General features: G+C 43.5%; 1 protein-coding gene across 1 annotated transcript in view; it reads right to left on the bottom strand.

Moving 5' to 3' along the window:
* The window catches only part of sin3aa (SIN3 transcription regulator family member Aa), a 79,876-nt gene that overhangs the window by 28,963 nt on the left and 27,322 nt on the right, over positions 1 to 23,591 (bottom strand). The window contains 11 exon segments of the mRNA XM_038784079.1: positions 54 to 227; positions 2,352 to 2,521; positions 5,816 to 6,395; positions 9,576 to 9,759; positions 11,397 to 11,635; positions 15,806 to 15,922; positions 16,739 to 16,878; positions 16,881 to 16,910; positions 16,913 to 16,947; positions 18,620 to 18,738; positions 23,028 to 23,117. Of these exon segments, the coding sequence (XP_038640007.1) occupies positions 54 to 227; positions 2,352 to 2,521; positions 5,816 to 6,395; positions 9,576 to 9,759; positions 11,397 to 11,635; positions 15,806 to 15,922; positions 16,739 to 16,878; positions 16,881 to 16,910; positions 16,913 to 16,947; positions 18,620 to 18,738; positions 23,028 to 23,117 (1,878 nt within the window).

The following is a 23,591-nucleotide window of genomic DNA, read 5'->3' as shown; positions in this document are numbered from 1 at the left end:
CATCCAAACAGGGTATGTGCCAATTATGAATCAGTATCTGAACACTCGCTTACCTTAAAACAGTTCTCATCTGACATGAGCTGTTCGGCCTTGCGCTGGTAGTTGCTTTCGATAACAGCTCGGGAGGAAATAGTTGCCAGAGAACCTCCGGTGGCACAGTTGTTACTTTCTGCTAGGTATAGATCGGTCACCTGAATACAGATTTCATCGCTCACAATGTGCTGCAGCTGTAATAAAAACAAAAACACGAAAAGCAGGTTTGTGATTTCAGTAGCTCTTTGGATTTGAGATTGTGTTGGAAATTTAATGGCGAGGCGAGCAACCTTCCTAATCTCAGTGCTAGTCAAGCAGTTCACTAGAGAACAGCTAATAAAGTGACTGGCATTAAATGTAGACATCGTGGCACAAGGAGTAGAAATAGGCTATTCGGCCCATCGAGTCTGCTCCGCCATTCAATGAGATCATGAACGATGTGATAATCCTCACCTCCGTTTTTACCGCCGCATCCATATAAAGTTTTATTCTCTTACTGATTAAAAATCTGCCAGTCTCAGCCTTGAGCATACTTAATGACACAGCCTCTATAGCCCTCTGCGATAAAGAATTCAGCAGATCCACTACTCTGAGAGAATAAATTCCTCCTCATCTTTGTCTTAAATGCAATCACTTAAAAAATATTGTTATAAGAAAATACTACGGACAATAAAATGTTACCATAAAATGTTATAATTACGGGGCAATTCAAATAAACTCTCCAGGTGGTACAAAACGACAATAATAACTTTTATTTATTGAGCACCTTTAACGTAATAAAATATTCCAAGTCACAGAGGCATTAAAACAAAATGACACTGAACCACGTTAAGGAGATATTAAGGCAGATGACTTAAAAAGTTTGGTGAAAGAAAAGTGAGGTTGGCAGGCGGGTAAGTGCAAGGGGGGGAATTCTAGATCTTAGAGCCCAGGCAACTGAAGGCACGTACAACAAGGGTGGAGCGAGGATGCTCAAGGTATCGGAATTAGGTGAGTGCAGATACCTCAAGAGGGTTGTGGGGCCGGACGAGCATTTTAAAATCAGTTTAAACAGGGGTCAAAATGGGTCAGTGAGCACTGGGGCGAATGGTGAACAACGTTTGGTATGAATCGGGATGTGGGCAGCAAAGTTTTAGATGACCTCAAGTTTACAGAGGGAAAGTGAGAGGCCATCCATCCATCCTTTCCAAAGTCCTGCTCAGCAATGCAACCAACAACCTAGTTCAATTAATAGAGACTCTTATTTCTGTGTAGAGACAACTAAGAAAATATTAATGTGGTTACAAAAGCTCAGAGCGATTGAATTGGTTGTTGTCTGCTGGATTATTGGCTGCGCTGTCAAGCAGCACTAAGAATGGTTCCTTCAGCATGTTGAGAATATAATTCACAAAGTAATTGAGAAATGTAACCCACTCAATCTAACAAAGTCAACTTTACAGGATCATTCCCCAATTCTCCCTCCAATTCTTAATTTTTCTCCTGTTCTTCAGACATTTCAATTCTTAGACACTGTTACTTGCTCACTGATTCCTCGCGAATGTCCAAGGTAACACTTTATCTCATTCTCTCTTCTTTCCTGGAGTCAAGTTCTTACCCTGCATCCACTAGGAAGGATCACTGTTAAAACACTTGAGAGACACCCCTATTTCTTAATTTTTGACATTTTCCACAGCTGTTAGCCACATCTTGTGCCGGCTCCTCAAGAATAGTAGACATCATTCATTGCAAACGCTAATTAGGGTCACGACCCCATTCATCCATCGCATATACTCCCTAAAGCATCGAGTTCAGAATTCCTTTCCAGGTCCTTTTGTAACTTGCCTCCACCTAGTCTCTTCCAGACACTGTGTCCCCAACTCAAACCTTCTAAACTTCAGCACAGTACACCTCTCCTCCCTCTGCCCCAACACTGGCATTGCAGCTGTAAACCATCATAGCACCGCACTTAGGAATTTTCTTCCTACATGTGCCTTGCCACATCTCCTAAATCTCAAAACCTTTTCAAGACCAGTCAATCCATTCCCACCTCACCCAATTTCTGCTTTGTGTCCAATCAGCTCTGTGAAGTTCCTTGGGTCACTTTGTAACATTATAGGGGTTCTGCAAGTGTAACTTGTTGCTTCAAATACATGGTCCTTCTGAAAAAAAGCAATCAACTGCTACATTTTTCACACATTTAGTTTGTACGATTCTCCCAATAGCCACACCAGGATATTTTATTTGGGAAGGGACTGGAGGGGATAGAAACATCTGACCAGGTGAAATTTCGATCAAGGCATCGGGAAGAATGGTAAGAGTCCTGGGTGACCACATCTTACCTGCCTGACTATACTCTGGATGAGTTTATCCATTGTAAAAGCGATGAATGCATGAATAGTAAACATTTCCCGAAGTGTGTCCTCATACTGGGAGGAGTCCATGTTGCCATCCAGAAGGTTCCGCACCATATCAAGGAAAGCTGGGTAATAGTCTTCCACATCAATATCCACTGAAATTTGATAAAACAACAGGTTATACCCATCAAACCTTGCACTTGTAAAGCAATTCTCATCACACATTGCCCATAGGCCCAAAGCACCAGCTTCATAGAACCATACAGTTGAGAAGAGGCCTTTCGGCCCATTGTGTCTGCACCGATAAAACGACATAAAATAAAAATAAAAAATAAAAATTTAGTAATCTACACTAATCCCACTTCCCAGCTCTTGGCCCATTGCCTTGAATGTTATCCAAGTGTTCATCCAAGTACTTTTTAAAGACTGTGAGGATTTCCTGCCTCAACTACCCTTCCAGGCCGCGCACCCAGACTCCCATCACCCTCTGAATCTTTCCTAAAATACTCTCTAAACCTCCTGCCCCTCACCTTAAAATGATGCCCCCCATTATTGACCCTTATGAGTGGAACAGCTGTTTCTTATTCACCCTGTCCATACCCGCTCATAATCTTAGACACCTCAATCAGCCTCCTCTCCCCTTCTCTGCTGTAAAGACACCTGAAGCCTATCCTGTCTCTCTTCATAGCTCAAATGCTCCATCCCAGGCATCATGCTGGTAAAATACCTCTGCACCCTCTCCAGCGCAATCACACCTTTTCTCTAGTGAGGGGACCAGAACTGCACACAGTACTCCAGCTGCCTAGGGCTGCACGGTGGCGCAGTGGTTAGCACTGCTGCCTCACGCCGCTGAGGACCCGGGTCACTGTCTGTGAGGAGTTTGCCCATTTTCCCCGTGTCTGCATGGCTTTCACCCCCACAACCCAAACATGCGCACGGTAGGTGGATTGGCTACGCTAAATTGCCCTTAATTGGAAAAAAACTAATAATAATTGGGTACTTTAAATTTTAAAAAAAGTATTCCAGCTGTGGCCCAGCCAAAGCTTTGTGCAGCTCCAACATAACCTCCTCACTCTTATAATCTATGCCATGACTGATAAAGGCAGGAGCCCAAAATAAACAGATCTCACACATACACAAAGCAAAGTCTCTCACTTCTACTGCCACAGCTAAAATATCCCCTTTCTCACATTCACACAAAGCCCCGCTCATGACATCAGATGTAGACACTTGTGTATAACAAAATTTGAAATGTGATCTGGAATGCACCGTCTGAAAAGGTGGTGTTAACAGTTCAACAGTAAATATTCAATAGTCACAATAAAAAAGGCAGAATAGATTTTTAAAAGGTGAGAAACTTGTCTCAAGGATACTTGAGTGTGCTTGTCTGCAAGGAATGCAGAAAGTTAGCATACAGGTGCAGCAAGCAATTCAGAAGGCTAATGACATGTTGGCATTTATTGCAGAGGGATTGAATTACAAGAATAAAGAAGTCTTGCTACAATTATACCAGGTTTGGGTGATCTGGAATACCGTGTGCCCCTTTGGTCTCCACATTAAGGATAGATTTGCATTGGAGGTGGTGCAGCAAAGGTTCAATAGATTGGTCCCTGGGATGTAGGGGTTGCACTATGATGGGAGGCTGACCCTAATTGAGCCAATATTCTCTGGCGTTTAAAAGACTGAGGGGCGAACTGATTGAAAACTCCAAGGTGGAAGCTGAGAGATTGTTTCCATTGGTCGTGGAATCCAAAACACCGGGGAGGGGTCAGAGTTGAAGTCCAAGATCAGCCATGATTGTATTGAGTGGCGGAGCAGGCTTACTGGGCAATACGTCTACTCCTGTTCCTATTTCTTGTGTTGTATTCAAAAGGTAATTGGATTTATACGCAAGATTTTCTGGACCAAGAACAGGGGAAATGGGACTAACTGAAGAGCTAGCACAGGCTAAACGGGCCGAATAGCTTCCTTCTGTGTTGTAGGATTCTATCCAAAAGCTAACAGAATTATTTTTCTACTTCAATTAGAGATCACAGTAAATGATTACGGTCATCCTAAGGGAGATAAACTTGCTCGGAAATGTAGCACGAGTAAAATATCACATGGTTATAATGATCCTAGCTGTACTGAGACATCCTGGGTTTCCTCTTGAGATTGAGTAGCCGTAACCCCTGCAAGCCCCACACCCCTAATGTTTCAGCTTTTATTAATAGCGGTTCCAGGTATCTCTTGGTTAATCTGAAAGCTCTTTCACAGCATTGCCACATTATTTAAGTTGTATGTTCTTCCCGAGTGATGAGCTCGAAATAGAATGCGAAGTTGAGAAGACAGAGGTCGACATTAATTGTTTTATAGGATTATAATCATAACAACAAAACTAGTCAGTCTCCCTCTTTTATTTTATTGGTCGCTCTTGGTGCCAGAACAGTGCAGTGCCTTATCTGGAGGATGTTGCCTTCAACAATGGATTCGCCACTGCATTTGAGTCACAGCTTGAATTATGTGCTCGAATCTGAAGCTGTGGGCTTGAACCTTTTGACTGAAGAGGTGAGGAGGCCCACCATGGACACGAGCAGGTTCTCCTCCTCGGTACAATTTGCTGTTTACTGTCCTAGACCGTGTTAGCTTTTACACATACTGCTGGGAGACATTCCCCTATCACATTACCAGAAGTGCTACCACAGTATTAAATATCCATGCACCAGAGTAAGAAAAGAAATATACCAAATAATATTCAAACTGAGCTGCAGTTTACTGCGGATCACAATTACTACATCAGATTTCATACAGGCTGTGAGCCAATACACCTACAGTCGGAGCAATCTGTGCATTAGGAGATTCGTCAGCTCCAAATATGTTCTGAACTGTTAGAGTCAGCACCACCATTACAAATTTAGGCTCATACGGAGCATAAACACCGCCAGGATCCGTTGGGTCGAATGGCCTCGCTCTGAATGCTCTGCGTGATTTTATGTAAACTCTCTCAGTTCATCGACACAAAACCATTAAAGGCTTTCCAACACAATAGATGTGAAGTCTTTTCTGATTACTGGGGCAAGTTAACAAACTGCACTGTTCAATACGTGAAGAAATAAACCTTTATTGGCCTATCATCAAGTGATTTAAAAAAAAATTAAGTTTGCGGAAATTTCTCCTGTTGGCAAGTCAACTGATTGGCTGAAGCATTGCCAGGGAGCAACATTGCTAGTCGATTTGTCAACCAATTAGCAGCCTTTTCTCCTGTAGTATAAATTGTTGTGATCATTTGAAATTTGGCATTCTTCCATTTGTCCCGATGAGTGCACAGCGAAACGTTTCAGCTTCTTCTCAGTAATACAAAATACATTATAAAGATTCTGTCTGACCATCATATTCAGTGTGTTAATGGCGGGAAAATAAAGTGACTATTTATTATTTCCCAATACGGAAAGTTTCCTTTGTGTACTTACTCGGTTCCTTCAGTCGGAGCTGAATAGCGGGACTGTCATTTTTGTCCCGTTTTCCTGTCAGCATCTCTCGTTCCCTCTCTCTGCATTCCTCTTCAATCTGCTTCTCGGCTTGGTTGTAGATCTTCAGGAGTCGCGAGCACAGGATCTGGTGAAGCCGGATGAAAATGTACCAGTTATTGTTCACAAAGAACAGGTTGTACACATCGTCCAAGCCTCGCAGCTTCTGTGCTCCTGTGTTACTGAACATCAGTTTTGGCTTGGAAGGGCTACTGCCGATGCCATTGTGCTTTTTGGTTGCCCCCGTGCTCTCGTCAATGTCCATCTCCTCATCATCGTCGTCCTCTTTCTCGTCCTCTACGTCTGAAAGCTCGCCACGCTGAGCAAACAACAGATCAGGGATGAAGTGATAAATTATCTGTTTGATTTTGTATTTATCATCCTTCTGTATCCCTGCCTGTCGCTTCACATGATGGATAATGAGAGAGGCTGCGTCCTCCATGATCTGCTTGTCCTCGTAAACAAAGGTTAAATGAGAACCCGATGTGACATGCGTGTGATCTTCAGACGCCTGTTCTTGTCGCTAAAAAGCCGCAAATAAACAGAACAGGAAAGATTAGACACAAATTAATTAAAGCACAATAAACACTTTTTATTTTTTTTAAAATAAATTTTAAAAGTGCCCAATTCATTTTTTCCCCATTAAGGGGCACTTTAGCGTGGCCAATCCACCTATCCTGCACGTCTTTGGGCTGTGGGGGCAAAACCCACACAGACACGGGGAGAATGTGCAAACTCCACACGGACAGTGACCCAGAGCCGGGATCGAACCTGGGACCTTGGCGGGGTGAGGTAGCACTGTGCCACCGAGTTGCCCTGTAAAACGCCTTTTTATAAGTAGTTAAAAGAGTTGATATTTATTGTATGTGTTTCCAATTTTGTTGTGTTAAGGTGTTGGATCAATAAAGACTTGCATTTATATACTTGCTTTTACTTCCTTAGGATGTCCTAAAACGCCAGTAAGTACTTCTGAAGTGTGGTCACTGCTGTAATGTAGGAAAATGTGGCAGGCATTTTGTGCACAAGAGCCCACAAATAACAGTACGATAATGATCAGATCATGTGTTTTTAGTGATGCTAGTAATGAAACTCCCGTGCTTCTCTTAAAAATAATGACATGTGATCACATCTGTCTGGGAGGTCTAAAATCTTACTCAAAGGATAGCATCTCCAACGTGCAGCAGTCTCTCAGTGGAGTGTCAGCCTAGCATTATGTGGTCAAGTTGCTGGAATGGGGGGATTCAACCCACAACTTTCTGATCCTCTGGGTGCTCCGGTTTCCTCCCACAGTCCAAAGATGTGCAGGCTAGGTGGATTGGCCATGCTAAATTGCCCCTTAGTGTCCAAAAGGTTAGGTGGGGTTACTGGGTTACGGGGATAGGGTGGAGGGGTAGGGTATTCTTTCCAAGGGCTGGTGCAGACCCAATGGGCCGAATGGCCTCCTTCTGCAATGTAAATTCTATGATTCTAATGCTTCAGAGGTGAGTGCGCTATCGACAGTGCCACGGCTGACCCATACAGATATTCAAATGGATGCCGTTTTCGAAGACATAAAAACATTTCTGAACTCAATTATTTTCAAATTGCCAACAAAGAGGAGTTTGATTTGAGTTTATTTTTTAACAGCATCAATGATCTTTGTCTATCTGCAAAACAAACAATTAAATCTCACTTTTTAAAAATTCATTTAGGCTGTTGTTGGTTAGGCCAGCATTTATTGATAGTACTCCAAACTGAAACTGTAGATGGAGACTCCTATCGCACTGTGCACTTGCAAAGTCAATACAGGGTGCATTTTCTTTAGAACATAGAACAGTACAGCACAGAACAGGCCCTTCGGCCCTCGATGTTGTGCCGAGCAATGATCACCCTACTTAAACCCACGTAACCCGTATACCCGTAACCCAACAATCCCCCCATTAACCTTACACTACGGGCAATTTAGCATGGCCAATCCACCTAACCCGCACATCTTTGGACTGTGGGAGGAAACCGGAGCACCCGGAGGAACCCCACGCACACACAGGGAGGACGTGCAGACTCCACACAGACAGTGACCCAGCCGGGAATCGAACCTGGGACCCTGGAGCTGTGAAGCATTGATGCTAACCACCATGCTACCGTGAGGCCCCTTTCTGCATGTAATGAATCAGAATCAATGATGCAAAAACACCCACCACTAACCAGAAATGAGAATTATGCCAAACTCCGATGTTTGTGACGGACACACTTCGTAAACACTAATGGACGATAGCAACAGGACACAGAAACACAAGTTAAAGTATCTGGCAGGAACTGCAGAAAAGTTAGTGGCTAGGCAATTTCAGAGATCAACTGCCTATAAGTCTCAGGTAGTAGCTCCCTCTAGCATATGGTCTAATTAAGAAACGTTTAAGGAACAGAAGGCATGAAAGGCAAGGGCCCTAATGTTCCACCATATCAGCCAGTGCAGACTAAGAACCTGAAAACTTAAAATGCCACTCTTAAGAGACTGTAGCTAAAGTTTAAACTTATGCAACTGAAGCCCAATACTCGGCTGGTTAGGAAACTGGCTGAAGGGTAGGAGACAGTCAGGGTGATGGGCATTTATTCTAATTGGTAGGATGCAACTACTGGTGACGTGCAAGGGTCTGAGCTGCGGCCTCAACTATTGGCTGTATTTGTCAACAATTTAAGATGATAGGTTGGAAAACCACATTGCCAAGTTTTCCAATGACACAAAAATTGTAAGCAGTGTAAATGGAAGCATTAAACTACAATTAAACGATTCAACAAATAGGCAAACTTGTGGAAATGTAGGTAAATCTGAGGTATTCACATTCGGAACTAAAATTATAGATCGTATCCAAAGAGACAGGGGCACTAAAATGTCATGAACAGTTACAGCAAATAATGATGAAGGCTAATTAATGAAATGCTGGCCTTTATAGCTAGAGGACTGGAATACAAATGTGGAAGAAGTTTTGTTACAGCTATACAGAGCTCTGGTTAGACCAGGTTTGGCTCCCCCTGCTGAAAGTTCCCTGTGCCTCTTCCCCCCCCCCCCCCCCATCCTACTCTGTCAATTCCAGCTCCAACTGATGAGCACTTTTCGGCAGCAATCTTTGGGCAATATACGAGAAACTCCCAGCAAACTAATCGCAATCTTTGAGTAAGCTTGGGTATCACCAAACAAAAATCATAGAATTTACAGTGCAGGAGGCAGCCATTCGGCCCATCAAGTCTGCACCCCACTTAAGCCTACGCCTCCACCCTAGTAACCCCACCTAACCTTTTTGGAGACTAAGGGCAATTTAGCATGGCCAATCCACCTAATCTGCACATCACTGGACTGTGGGAGGAAACCGGAGCACCCGGTGGAAACCCACGCAGACACGGGGAGAACGTGGCGACTCCACAGATGTTGACCCAAGTCGGGAATCGAACCTGGGTCCTTGGATCTGTGAGGTAACTGTGCTAACCACTGTGCTACCGTGCCACCCACAATGGGTCACTCTTCTCAGCGAATGATCATCAATCCAGCAATCAAAGCAATGAGGAAAATTGAGGTCAAAACAGTGGTCACCAAAAATTCTGAGACAGCCCTCCTCACCACCAGCAGTGGATCTTTCCCACTGCACTTCAAAGTCACTGGTTGGAAATCACTAGACACCTTCCACCCCTCCCACAACAAACCAACACCAGTTCCAAGTGCGCAATATACCTCATCATATATGCTCTCTATCTCATTCAGCAAGCTTTTGGAGCGCAGGATTTTGGTGTCGTTCTGTTTGAAGTTGATTCCCTGATGATCAAGAGACTTCAGGTAGTACTTCTCGTTCTGTTCTCTCCAAATCTTATTGAAACCTCTTTGTGCTTCTCGCCATTCCTCCTCCTTTGCTTTTAATCTGAAGAGGAAAGACCAAGGAAAAATTTTAATGAAGAATTCCACGTTACAATTCACTCAGTGAATGAGACAGCAGCAAAGAGAACAAGAGGGGCAAGTTAAAAAGCAACTTTGCTGAAATGATGGGAGAGGGTGATGCTGCACCATGTTGGAACCGAAAAATTAATATATTCATGAACCTCCAGAAACCAGTCCGCAGTCACAAAACTGCTATCAGAGGGACATGGATAAACCCGGAGAAAGTCACCCTTGTGCATTGCCAAACAATTCCCAGCAGCCATCGTCAGAGTGGCCCTTGTGGCAGCATTTTGCTGACCTCCTGTTTGGAAAGGCGGATCAAATTGAAGGAAAAAGGATAGACGAAACTGCAGATTAGAGTTACAACAATTCATTCTAATGCCATACTTTATCTTTGTCAAGTTCACAATTTATCTGTTACTCGTAGCATGTGAGCAGTAGTGTCAAGCAAGCATTTCTTTCCCATCCCTAATTGCCCTCAGGAAGGTGCTGGTGAGCCACCTTCTTGAACCTCTACTACACCCAGTGTACTGTAGCTACACCCAGTGTGTTGTTATCCCCCCACAGCAAGTTAATAGTGGGGATTCAGTGTTGAATGTCAAAAAGGTTTCAGAATCTGTGTCCTGTAGTCTATGATTAGCCCCTTCAAATTTCCTTTACTGCTTTCCCCCTCTCTGCTGAAGACGATGGCTATTGGCACTGGTGCCAAGGGCACTAACAACCCAAGCTACCATTCTTTATGTGCGAGTCTGAACGAGAAATGACAATAGGTTTTTTGACCACTATGCTTGAGTAGGGTGCTCTTTCCAAGAGCCAGTGCAGACTCGATGGGCCGAATGGCCTCCTTCTGCACTGTGAATTCTGTGAAACAAGTGAGCATAGATTTAAGGTAATTGGCGAAAGAAACAATGGAGACACGAGGAGAAATATTTTCACACAGTGAGTGGTTAGGATCTGGAATGCACTACCTGCCAGGCTGGTGGAAGAAGGGCCAACGAGGCATTCAAAAGGGAATTGGATTGTCATCTCAAAAGGAAGACAGTGCAGGGCTACAGGGAGCAGGTGGCGGTGTGGCACACAGTCACTTGCTCCCATGTAGAGCCAGCACAGACACGACAGGCTGAATGGCCTCCTGGGCTGTAACCATTCTGTGAAATACAGAATCCCCCCTGCTACTTCCTCAGCTGGGGCTAGTCACCTCAGTTACAAAAGACTCACTTGCAAACAGTAGCTCTGTGTAACTAAGAATACCCTTTAACTTAACTCTTACTGATGGCAAACATCAGCAAACAATATGCTTGCAGGACATGCTGGTGATTGGTATTTTCACATGTTAACCCATTCACTCTAGTTGGGTGTAGCGCCTGCATTGCAAAAGCAGAGGATACAAACCCATCAACGTTTTGGGCTCGCGGTATTTATGCATTGACAAACTCAAACTTCTTTCAATGCACTATGAAAATTGTTGCAAAGATAACAGCTCTCATTTAATCTTATTAATTATCTTATCACTACAGTGTCAAATATATACAATGTAGGTATATCAGAACAGTAGTATCTGGATTTCAATATATTGTACATTTAAACCACTTTTCTAACACACTGCCAGATTGAAACTACCTTTTCAGCACAATGGGAACAGCTACTGCAGGGTTCTTTTTCAGGCCGTCAAGTATGTCCGCAGCCTTATCTGCGTATATCCTCTGAATGGCCTTACGGTGAATGACTTCTGAAGTGCCACCTAGGGTGTTATCCAGACGGAATTTAGCTTGGTCCTCCGCTGACATTCGTGACAGCTTCTTCTGTACAGTCTCCAGGACACGGATCGTTGCTAGGTTCGTTTCCAAGACGACGTCGAGCTGTGCCAAAAAATACAATCGTAAGGATCGTGGCTTCTTTTTTTTTGAAATGCAGTCAATGAAGTTTTCCATTTCTACCTGGAAAAAAAAACTGCTACGGGACTTTTGAAAAGCAACGCCAGACATCAGATTTTTAACCTCCACTTTTCGGGGGAGACCCACTGCACCAAAACACCAAAGGGTGGTTCCTGGGACAAAGGAAGTGCAACAAGGTGTGGAGTTTTTTTTTAAAGGAGTAGAACCTAAATAAAAGTGCCATGCGCAGTCTGTGAGTGACTGGTTACAGTGCAACGTTAGGTCTGTGAGCAAATTTTGCTTCACTCATTTGGCAAGGAAATGCTATGTGGCACAACATACTAAGTTCATATTTTCCTTTGTTAAAATTGAATTAAAAGGGCAACAAAAATAATAAGACTGCAATAACACCTTCATGCAGGATTATATTTTAATGGGCAGAAGCAAAATCTTCTTTTAAAAGAAGTACAACTGCAGGTTAAGGGCCAAACTAGCCTGGAATGGTTCCAGGTACAACATTAGCTGGTTGTTTTGATTCTAATGCTGAAATTACACATGATCCAAAGTGCGTGAATTGCAAACTGGAAGTAGTCAGAGGATAGGAATCCTAATCCTGATACAACAATAACGTCAGAGTTTGTAATAGTTGATACCCCCTTGCAGGTCACTCATCAGATCCTAAACAGTGAAACCCAATCCAGCTCCCATGTGTTGTGCGTCAGAAATATTGCAGCCTGAACGTGTGCGACGCGCTGAACTGAAAATCCAAAGTACAGCCCATCTATGTGCAACGGAATTAACTAGAGCCTTCTGCACACAGCTCAATTTTCAGCATTAAGACACCAGTCACTAACCCATTATGGGCGTTAGGAACGGGAACAAGCCATTCAGCACTTCTGCTGTCAATTAGATCATGGAATAGGACAGAAAATTAATAACAAATAGAAGGACAGACAATGAAAGCTTCTACAAGTAGAGGAAAGCGAAAGTGAGCATTAGTTCCTTAACAGGGCGAGACTAGGAAATTAATAATGGGAAACTAGGAAATTAATAATGGGAAACAAGGAAATGGCAGAGACTTTGAACTTTTGCATCTGTCTTCACAGCTGAAGAGACAAAGAGAAAGGCAGGGGGCAAAAGGAGAAAGTAAATCCGAACTTCACATCTAAATTGCCCAGTGAAGTCTCTCGTCACTTATAAACAATTAAGAATACAAGCACAAACAAGCCGCTTCTGAACTACCTGCCAAAACAGGAAAGACCCTTTTATTATTTTCTACACAAAAGAAAAACACACCAGGGACTTCGCCTCCAGCACACCCGACTGACAGTTCTTTATAAAGCACTTGTTTTTAACTAAAATATCCTGACACAAAAAGATAAACTTTAGACCCAAACATCACACACAGCTCTAATTTTATTACGTCTCAAGTGTGCTTCATTCATATCTAATCCTATGGAGTAGAAATGGCCTGTGCTCTCCCGAGTTATAAAGAATGAGAGGCGTTTGCATTGAAAAATATTAGCTCTGGAGAGGGTTTGACAGGGTGGATGCTGAGTTTGTTTTCCCCTAGCTGGCGAGTCTAGAACTAGAGAGGCCTACACTCGGCATGCGGGGCCAATGGTTTAAGACTGAGATGGGGAAGAATTTCTTCACTCAAATCGTTGTGAATCTTTAAAATTCTCTACCCCAGAGGGCTGCGTGCTGTCAGTGAGTATATTCCAGACTGACATTGATAGATTTCTGGATTCTAGGAAAAAGGAATATAGGGGTAGGTTGGGTAAGTGGCATTGAGGTCAAAAATCAGTCACGATCTGCGCATGCTCGAGGGACCGCAAGGCTTACTCCTCTCCCATTTTCATGTTCCGAACATTTTAAACACCTCAATCAGATTACCACTCAAATGATCTGATTTCAAGTGATAAATGATGTGCAACAGATACACCAGTTCTTGGGCAAAAGTAAATTATCTTCGGTTATACACCAACATTTGATTCTAACTATCTAACAAGGAAGAAATGTATCATGTTACTGTCTTTAAAGGATTGATCAGTTAATGATAAATGAAGTGTGCATGATAAGAATCATAGAATTTACAGTGCAGAAGGAGGCCATTCGGCCCATCGAGTCTGCACTGGCCCTTGGAACGAGCACCCTACCCAAGCCCACGTAGCTACCCTATCCCCGTAACCCAATAACCTCCACTTAAGCTGTTTGGACACGAAGGGCAATTTAGCATGGCCAATCCACCTAACACACACATCTTTGGGCTGTGGAAGGAAACCAGAGAACCCGGAGGAAACCCACGCAGACACGGAGAGAACGTGCACACTCCGCACTGACAGTGACCCAGTCGGGAATCGAACCTGGGATCCTGGAGCTGTGAAGCAACTGTGCTAACCACTATGTTACCGTGCTGCCCACAATTAACTTCTCCCACTCTGAATTAAGATGAAGCAATCAATGATTGTCACTGGAGTACATGAGAAGATATGAGTGGTTAGCACTGCTGTCTCACCGCGCCAGAGACCTGGGTCCAATTCCGGCCTCGGGCGACTGTGTGGAGTTTGCACATTCTCCCTATGTCTGCGTGGGTTTCCTCCAGGTACTCCGGTTTTCTCCCACAATCCAAAGATGTGCAGGTTAGGTGGATTGGCCACGCTAAAATTGCCCTTAAGAGTCCAGGGATGTACAGGTTAGATGGGGTCACGGGGATAGGGCGGGGGAGTGGGCCTGGGTGGAGTGCTCTTTCAGATTGACTGTTCAGATTTGATGGGCCAAATGGTCTCCTTCTGCACTGTAGGGATTCAAGTCAGGGCACTAACTTCTAGTTAATGACTGGCAGATTTGTCTAATTTTTCAGGTTTTATTCTGTTGCTACCTGGGAATGTTATTCTTCTTTGTCGAAGACTCAATGCAGAAAAAATGGAATCAGTCATAAAGTACAAAAAAACTCAAAAGTTTTACAGCAATTCTTCACCAGTCAGAATCTTCTTTTTACAGGTTTATTTCAACACGTAAAATGTGTAGATTCCTGAATGAGCACTAGATGGCACAGTGGCTTGCATCTTCAATAATAGTTCTGACACATAGATCTCCCCAACATGAATAGCCACGAGCTGCACTCTAATGGGCAACATACTTGCAATGCGCTAGTGGTCATTTCCTGGTTGCCTGTGTGGGTGGGTGCCTGCATCCACATGACTGTTCAGCATGCCTGCTTACCTGGGACTCACTCCTAGGTAAACATCAACTCCTGCTTGGAGGACTGTCGACTCGGTCAATGAAGTGGTTTGTTTGCCCGAAACATATTGGCCTACTGGTGCAAAGAGCAGTCCACAATTGAGTGTTGGCGACTGGCACATTCCAAGGTCCAAGACTATGGGCAGGGGGAATGATCAAGAATGATTCCTGGAATGATGAGTTTGCCATATGAAGAGCGATTGAGGATTTGAGGGGAGTACTCGTTGGGAGTTCAGGATGAGAAGGGGGATCTTATTGAAACTTACAAGATACTGAGAAGCCTAGCTAGAGTGGAGAAGATGTTTCCACTGGTCGGAAAAACTAGAACCAGAGGGCACAGCCTCAGACTGATGGGACCATCCTTTAAAACAGAGATCGGAGGGATTTCTTCATCCAGAGGGTGATGAATCTGTGGGACTCTTTGCCACAGAAGTCTATGGAGGCCAAATCACTGAGTGTGTTTAAGACTGAGATAGATAGGTTCTTGATTAATAAGGGGATATGGGGTTATGGGGAGAAGGCAGGAGAATGGGGATGAGAAACAGATCAGCCATGATTGAATGGCGGAGCATACACGATTGGCAGAATGGCTTAATTCTACTCCTATGTCTTATGGGGTGCATTAAAATTTGAGGCATCTGGTGCAAAGGCCCAGTGAGAAAGGACACTGTCTAAGGTCTTGTTTTGCCAAGGAAACTGTGCAAGACCCCTTGGATGATATATTTGACACGAAATGCACCAGCTAAATATCATGTCTAATTGCAATCGTATTGAGGTCTCCCAGTGCCACATGCTATTTGGAAACATTTGAACTGTATGCACTTTAGATAATGTCCAATTTGAAATATTATAGAAAGTAATTTTACACATATTTATGAGTAAGATATATTTTTGAAAATAACGTGTGCATACCTCAAACCTCTCATCTTCACACCTATAGATGTGCTCTTCGTATTGTGTTTTCTTTGAGCTGACAAAGGTAGAGTCTTCGGACCAAGAGGGGAAGGACACCCATGTATCATTCAGAACCTAGAGTAAACATATCAGCAATAATTACAAAGCAACAAGGGCAAAGAAATCATAATCTATCCATAAGTGTTCAGAGTTTGGCATTCTTTCCCCAGAGAACAGAGGGGCCTGGGTTGTTGAATATATAAGAGGTTGAGTTGGACAGATTTTTGATCGTCGGAGTTGAGGGTTATGGGGATAGGGAGGAAAGTGAGGTTACGACAACAAATCAGATCAGCCACGATTTTACTGAATGGCGGAGCAGGGTCAAGGGCTGTAAGCCTTTCTTCTGCTTCTATTTCTCATGGTTGATCTGTAATTAAACTCCGTTTGCCCACCTCAGCTCCAAATCCCTTGCCAATGTCGAGGTCTTAGCTGACAGTGTCTTTGCATGCGTCAAGGCCCAATACAGAACCATCGCCGATAAAACATGACTGAGTTGTGAGTTTATATTTCTCACTTCACAATGAATTCACAATTCATATTTCACCAATTGTGTGGGGAATGAAATGCTAACCTTCACCTTTCAGGATAATATTATTTCCTTTTTATGGTCAGTGACTAGATCTGCATGCTCATTTACCATCTAGTGGCTTGCACTGTGAAATGTTTGGGCAACACAATTATCAGAGGGGTGTAATACTTTACGCCAACAATTCTTTATACTGCAAAGAACCCAAGCTTCGAAGTCACCAACCCCAAGCTACAACATCAAAGCAAAGTCAGGAATTAGCCTCAAAGTTAGTCTCCAACGCAGCCATCGAGAGGAATGCTGGACATATTCAGCCACATTGGAATTTAACCTTCGGTGAATTAGCTTCATAGAAATGTCCTTACCTCTTTGCAGAGGGGAGTTCTGCCGGTGCACTTGGGCTGTTGGAAGCTTTTGGGCAGTGCTCGATAACTTGAACCAAGTCGCTTACAAGAAGCATAGTCAATTTCCATGGCTATGCCCTCTGTAGCTCTCTCCTTCGGAATGCCTCAATGTGGGAGGACTCCTTATATCCAGGAAATTCTTAAACCAGACAAAGAGCTCCGGAAACTTTCTGCAAGAAAACATGGACAATTCAAATAGTAAATTCAGTTCATTTCCTTTCTGGTTTGAGAGCCACCTGCCAAATCTAGTCAACAAGATGGCTTGCCCTTCAACTATTTCTTGCCCTCTGTTGGGGAAAGTAGATACAAATGGGAGGTTCTCAGGCTCAACCCCTCTCCTAGTGACACTGTAACCAATTGCACAGGTCTGAAAATGCACTTCCCACCAACTAAAAGTTCTATAATACATCTGTCCAGTACATTAATTAGCATGTGGAACTAAACAATGACAAGTTCCACAATATACACTGCATAAATCTACGGCTAGATGTAAATCAACAGGCATACAACAAAGTCTAATATTTATAAACAATACACTGTGCATTTTATTTTTTCTTTCTTTAACCTCAAAATCAAACTGTCAAACTATTATCTGCATGTACCGCCTTCTTCTTTTAGGCTCGGGTGAACCGTTACTTTAATGAACCCATGGAGCAGTCATTCATTGTTGAGTAATTAGCGTAACATTGTAAGAGCAGGCAGGGCAAATGGCTTGGTCCAAATTAAGCAGCTTGCAGAGATCCGCCGTAAATTAAAGAGAGCCTACTCCATGTACTGGTGCTTGTTAACTGAAGCCAAAAAAAACACAAGAAAGGTGTTTGCTATTTAGTTTTATAGGCTACACATTTTTTTCCTTAAGATGCTTGCATTAGTTCTGAGGTTGAGCAGGTAATTCTTGCATTAAGCATAACTTTTTCCAACTGGTTACTTTGACTGCCGGTAATAAATTTTTAAAAAGCTACAACATTTGAAAATTCCACTTGTGTCAGGTTGTAAAACCCATTGGGAGAGAACGATACTGCTTCTGTGCGTGGATAGAAATGCCCAATTTGTAGGTTGCATCGTCATCCACAAATATTTACATTCTGATGAGTTAGGATGACGTTAACGTTACTGAAATGATGTACGGCCCCATAACTCCAAATGCAGTCTGGTCACCTGTCATTATAGATCATAGAATTTACAGTGCAGAAGGAGGCCATTCGGCCCATCGAGTCTGCACTGGCTCCTGAAAGAGCACCCTACCCAAGGTTAACACCGCCACCCTATCCCCATAACCCAGTAACCCCACCCAACACTAAGGGCAATTTTTGGACACTAAGGGCAATTTATCATGGCCAATCCATCTAACTTGCACATCTTTGGACCAGGAAAAGGCTCAGCAGGTCATCATTACCACAGCTTGTGATCACGGGCCATTAAAGTAAAAGGGAATAGTAGTGAGAAAATCAGGCTGTGTCACCGTTTGGAGGTGAGTTATCAGAAAGTACATTCTCGACACACTACAAATTCTGTGCCATTTTTTATGGCTGATTGTTTTTACGAAAATGACAACTGCCCACTTGCTTTACATTTCAATGTTCCGTTTCCTATTCAGCCTCGAATCTTCCCGCTTCCTGTATCACATGTCATTATTGTCTGAAAATTGTTAATGCTCAACCTTTGACTTGGGGAAATGTACTGAACCACAGGCCTCCTTCTGTAAATTTCTGAACAATTCTATTTCTTCGATCACAATAAAAGTGCTAAAGTGGGTTCTTTCTTTACTTTGGCTTGGAGTCTTTGAACATTTAAACACCCTGATCAGAAAACTGGCCCTGTCCTTTCACCGTGTTTGCTTACCCCAAGAAAGGAAACACCAGCTGGACCAGCTCCGCACGGGAGATCACCTCCTGGTTAAAAATGACAAGGCAGCGAAGGAAGTTCTCATAAGCTTCAGCACTCCGCAGAGCTTTCCGCACCTAAAACCAGACAGTAAAGAATATTTGATTGTGATTGTCATTCCCTGAATCCAGAATGTGGGGGGTGGGGTTGGGGCATATATTTAAAACAAGGAGCTTTGTTAGTACATTAAAAGCAAATGTATCTCATCAATACGGCAAACAGTCAAATGCTCCATTTGCTTGGCTGGTTTGCCTTCCCCAATACACATCAAGATCCCATTCAGCCCATGGATCAGGTTATTGGATCTTGTTATGAGAGTGACCAGTTTAGTAAAAGTCAACCAACTTACTTGTAAACTCACAAATGTTTGATTTATTATGAACTATTGGAAAGGCACGGTTCAAAAATTCTATTTCTTTATTTGCTCTAGAATCCCCTTGAGGGGCAATCATAAAGTTTATCTTACACACAAAAATGCCCAAAGTAAGGCCCATTCACCCAAGCCCTTTCTTTTTACACTGACTCCCATCCAAAAGTCTCAGTTGCGACCCAGTTGATAGCAACCTTACCTCTGCATCATAGGGTTCCATGTTCAAGTCCCACACCAGGGCTTGAGCACAAAAATCAAGGCAGACACTCCAGTGCAGTACTGAGAGAATGCTGCGCAGTCAGAGATGCCATTAGTTGGATGAGATGTCAAACCAATGCCCCAGCTGCCTGTTCAGGTGTATGTAAAAAAAAAAATCCCATCGCACCAGTCCGAAGATGAGCAGGGGTAGTATCCTTGCAGTCCCGGCCAATATTTATCCCTCAATCGACATCACAAAATAAATGAACACACTGCCGATTGTGGGAACTTGCTGCGCGCAAATTGACTGCTGCATTTCTTAAATTACCACAATGACACCAAATGGTTATAATGACCAAATTACACACACTTCAAAAAGTGCTGAAGGAAGTGACAAAAAGTCCAGTAGTTGTGAAAAGGACACACACAGAACAGTACAGCACAAAACAGGCCCTTCAGCCCTCGATGTTGCGCCGAGCCTTGTCCGAAACCAAGATCAAGCTATCCCACTCCCTGTCATTCTGGTGTGCTCCATATGCCTATCCAATAACCGCTTGAAAGTTCCTAAAGTGTCCGACTCCACTATCACAGCAGGCAGCCATTCCACACCTTAACCACTCTCTGAGTAAAGAACCTACCTCGGACATCCCTCCTATATCTCCCACCCTGAAACCTTATAGTTATGCCCCCTTGTAACAGCTACACCATATAACTAATCTTTCTTCCCTCATTGTATATCCTGATGCTGACTTGGAGCCAAATCTGGGCATGCGCACTCATCTCCTGGTGACTTAAACTGGCCTTTTAAACTTCCAATGGTTTGGAATGGAATGGTTTCCCAATAACAATCCTGAAATTGAGATTGGGCCAAGTGTAACATTTCACTGCAATGTGTGGAATCAAACAGCAGATGCCACTGGCCTGCTCCCACAGCGAAAACAATCACTGCCTGTCTCTGTCCTCAGAGTGTCTGTGGGCAGCAAGTGCCTATTCCGTAAATATTAACTCGACAAATATATCAAAGTATGGGGGTCTATATCATTAACACAACCATTGTAGCTAAACATGGGTGGGAATCGCCCCTCTGCAGTTGCACCATCATCAAATATAGCTTTTCTGTTCAACAAGAAACGTTTTTGTGCATGAATGAAGCTCTTGGCATCTAGAAAGGACGTGGCAGATTGATTTATCCAGCAGATTGGTCACTGATTGAAGAGCAGCATCCTTCTCAACCCTTGGTGCAGATCCAATATTAAACACAGTTCGTCATCACTCCCTGAGGGTTGTGTCAGACCTGCACAAGTCACCAAATCTCCTTCACAATAATAAAAGCAAAATAAAAGATGCTTAGAATCTGAATTAAAAACAGAAAATGCTAGATAAACTCGACAGGTCAGGCAGCATCTGCGGAGAGAGAAATCGAGTGAACATTTCCAGTCCATATGAAGAGGAGTCGTACGGACTTGAAATGTTAACTCTGCTTCCGCCTCCACAGATACTGCCGGACCTGCTGAGTTTATCCAGCATGTTCTGTTTTTATTTCATGTCTCCTTCACAGGAAGGCCTCCAGTCCGTCCAGAAGCTTCCAGTTGCTCGCCATTTTTAATTCTCTGGCCCACTCCCACTGCAACCTCCTACGTCAGTGATGGGCAACATAAGCTAGTGAGTGGCTCGCCTCCATCGCAGTGGGCCACAAGATTCAAATCGGGGCATGTCCACTAACTATGGCCCTTGAACAAGATTGAATACATTTGCTACACTCTCTGAATATTTCATAACATGTTATAGAAAAGGTTTAATCATTCATAATTATAGAACAGTCTTCACCTTCAAACGGTCAAAAACAAAATAAATATTTACGCTTGATTGGACGCAGAGGGAGCACACATAGTCAATGTTGTGAGCAATCAGCATGCACCTCAGTTCACTTGCCCTTGCTTTACGCGCTTATCACTTCAGTTATACCAATAGGAAAACTCTACGCGGATGGAAACCAGCAGAATGTAGCAACTCGGCGCATGAGCAACAGTAAATAAAATGTCTCGTGGGCCTCACTCTGATATCCGCATGTGGACCCCGGGCCACAGGGTTTCCACACTGTCATAGAATTTACAGTGCAGAAGGAGGCCCATTCAGCACATCGAGTCTGCACCGGCTCTTGGAAAGAGCACCCTACCCAAGGTCAACAACTCCACCCTATCCCCATAACCCAGTAACCCCACCAACACTAAGGGCAATTTTGGACACTAAGGGCAATTTATCATGGCCAATCCACCTAACCTGCACATCTTTGGACTGTGGGAGGAAACCGGAGCACCCGGAGGAAACCCACGTACACACGGGGAGGATGTGCAGACTCCGCACAGACAGTGACCCAAGCCGGAATCGAACCTGGGACCCTGGAGTTCTGAAGCGATTGTGCTATCCACAATGCTACCGTGCTGCCCCGTGCTGTCCTACACTATTCTAATGAAGCTTAACAAAACTCGGGAAGCAACACTTCATCTTTCAATTAGGCACATTACAACCTTCCGGACTCATGGTCAAGTTCAATAATGGAGAGTGAAGCAGAGTTGATGTTTTAGGTTTGTGACCTCACACCAAAACAGATGGTCACATGACCTGAAACGTTAACTCTGCTCCTCTCTCCAAAGATGCTGCCAGACCCAGTGAGCATTTCCAGCATTTTCTGTATTTATTTGGTCTTTTCAACATCCACAGTATTTTGCTATTGTATCAAGTTCAACAATTTCATATCGTAGTCATTCCTCCCATTACTAGATGAGGATGATAATTCTGATGTTGACACTTCACGGTTCCTCTGGTTTGTTTCTTAACTCGTCCCATTATCACCCACTTCTGCCTTGCATCATAATCTCTTTTGCCGGTTAACGCCTCCTGTTTTCCCTTTTGTTCCTTTACCCCCTTTCCCTGCTTCTGTACTTGATTAAAACCCAGGGGCCGGTTTAGCTCAGTTGGCTGTACAGTTCGTTTGTGATACAGACCAAGGCCAACAGTGCGAGTTCAACTTCCATACAGGCTGAGCTTTGTTCATGAAGGCCCTGCCTAATACGCCGGTTTAGTTCAGCTGGCTGAACAGTTGGCTTGTGATGAACTTTCTATTTTGATATCACCTCAACAGCTCAGAGAAATAGCAATCAATCTTTTGGGGACTGTAAGAAAATGGGGCACTTTTAATAATACTCTATAACTTCATTTAAGGGATTTTTCCGTTAAAAGTTGTCCATAGTCAAACAGTCCATAGGTAATAAGCTTCTTCAGAGGATACAGCTTTGATTCAATACATCAGAGGCTTGAAAAGTTTGTATCTACAGCAGTTTTTTTAGCTGGCAGAGCGAGCATTTGTTGCTCACCCCTAATTGCCCTAGAGAGGGTGGTGGGGAGCCGCTGATTACTTGTTGGGACAACTGAGTTGCATGTTAGACCACTTCAGAGTCAATCATATTGTTGTGTGTCTTGAGTCAAATAGAGGCCATATTAAGCAAGAACAGCAGACAAGGACAGCAGTCTACCAGATGAGTTTTAACAACAAAGTAGTTTCATGGATATCGCTATTGATCCTAGCTTTTCATTTCACATTTATTTCATTAACCAAATTTAACTCCTCCAGCTCCCAAGGTGGGACTTGAATTCATGTCTCTGGGCCATCCTCTCGATTATTAGTCAAGTAACACGAGTATTATGCTACCATACTCATCCACAATGAGGAATGACTTGGAAAACAGAGGCTGAAACCAACTTCCTTTAGTGCATTGATTTGGAATCAATCTCACTTACCTTATCAAAGAATAAGGTTTCTGTTCCAGCTCCATGCTTACTGACTTCAGCCAAGGACTGGTCTTTCAATCCCAACATTTTTGGTTTCTTCTACAAAAAAAAAGAGGAAGTTGTAGCCACCAATAACTCTGGTTTAATGAAAATGATGAAGTTTACAGCACAGAAAGAAGCAACTTGGCCCATCGTGTCTGTGCCACCACCTGGCCTAATCCCACTTTCCAGCATTCGGTCTGTAGACCGGCAGGGTACAGCATTTGAGGTGCATATCCAGACAGCTTTCAAATGAGTTGAAGGTTTCTCCCTCTACTGCCCTTTCAGACAGCGAGTTCCAGATCCCCACAACCCTCCGGGTGAACATTTATTTCCTCATCCCCCCCCCCCCATCCAATCACTTTAAATTGAAGCCCCTAGTCACGGACCTTGCAGCCAAGGTAAATAGACCCTCCCCATTCCTTCCAACCAGGCCCCTCACAATTTTGTACATCTCAATCAAATCTCCCCTCAGCCTCCTGTATTCTATTCTATGCAGCCTACCGAATCTTTCCTCAAAGCTGCAATTTTCAG

The sequence above is a fragment of the Scyliorhinus canicula genome, chromosome 24, assembly GCF_902713615.1.
Source record: "Scyliorhinus canicula chromosome 24, sScyCan1.1, whole genome shotgun sequence".
Classification (NCBI taxonomy): domain Eukaryota; kingdom Metazoa; phylum Chordata; class Chondrichthyes; order Carcharhiniformes; family Scyliorhinidae; genus Scyliorhinus; species Scyliorhinus canicula.
This window is presented reverse-complemented; position numbering and strand designations above follow the sequence as displayed.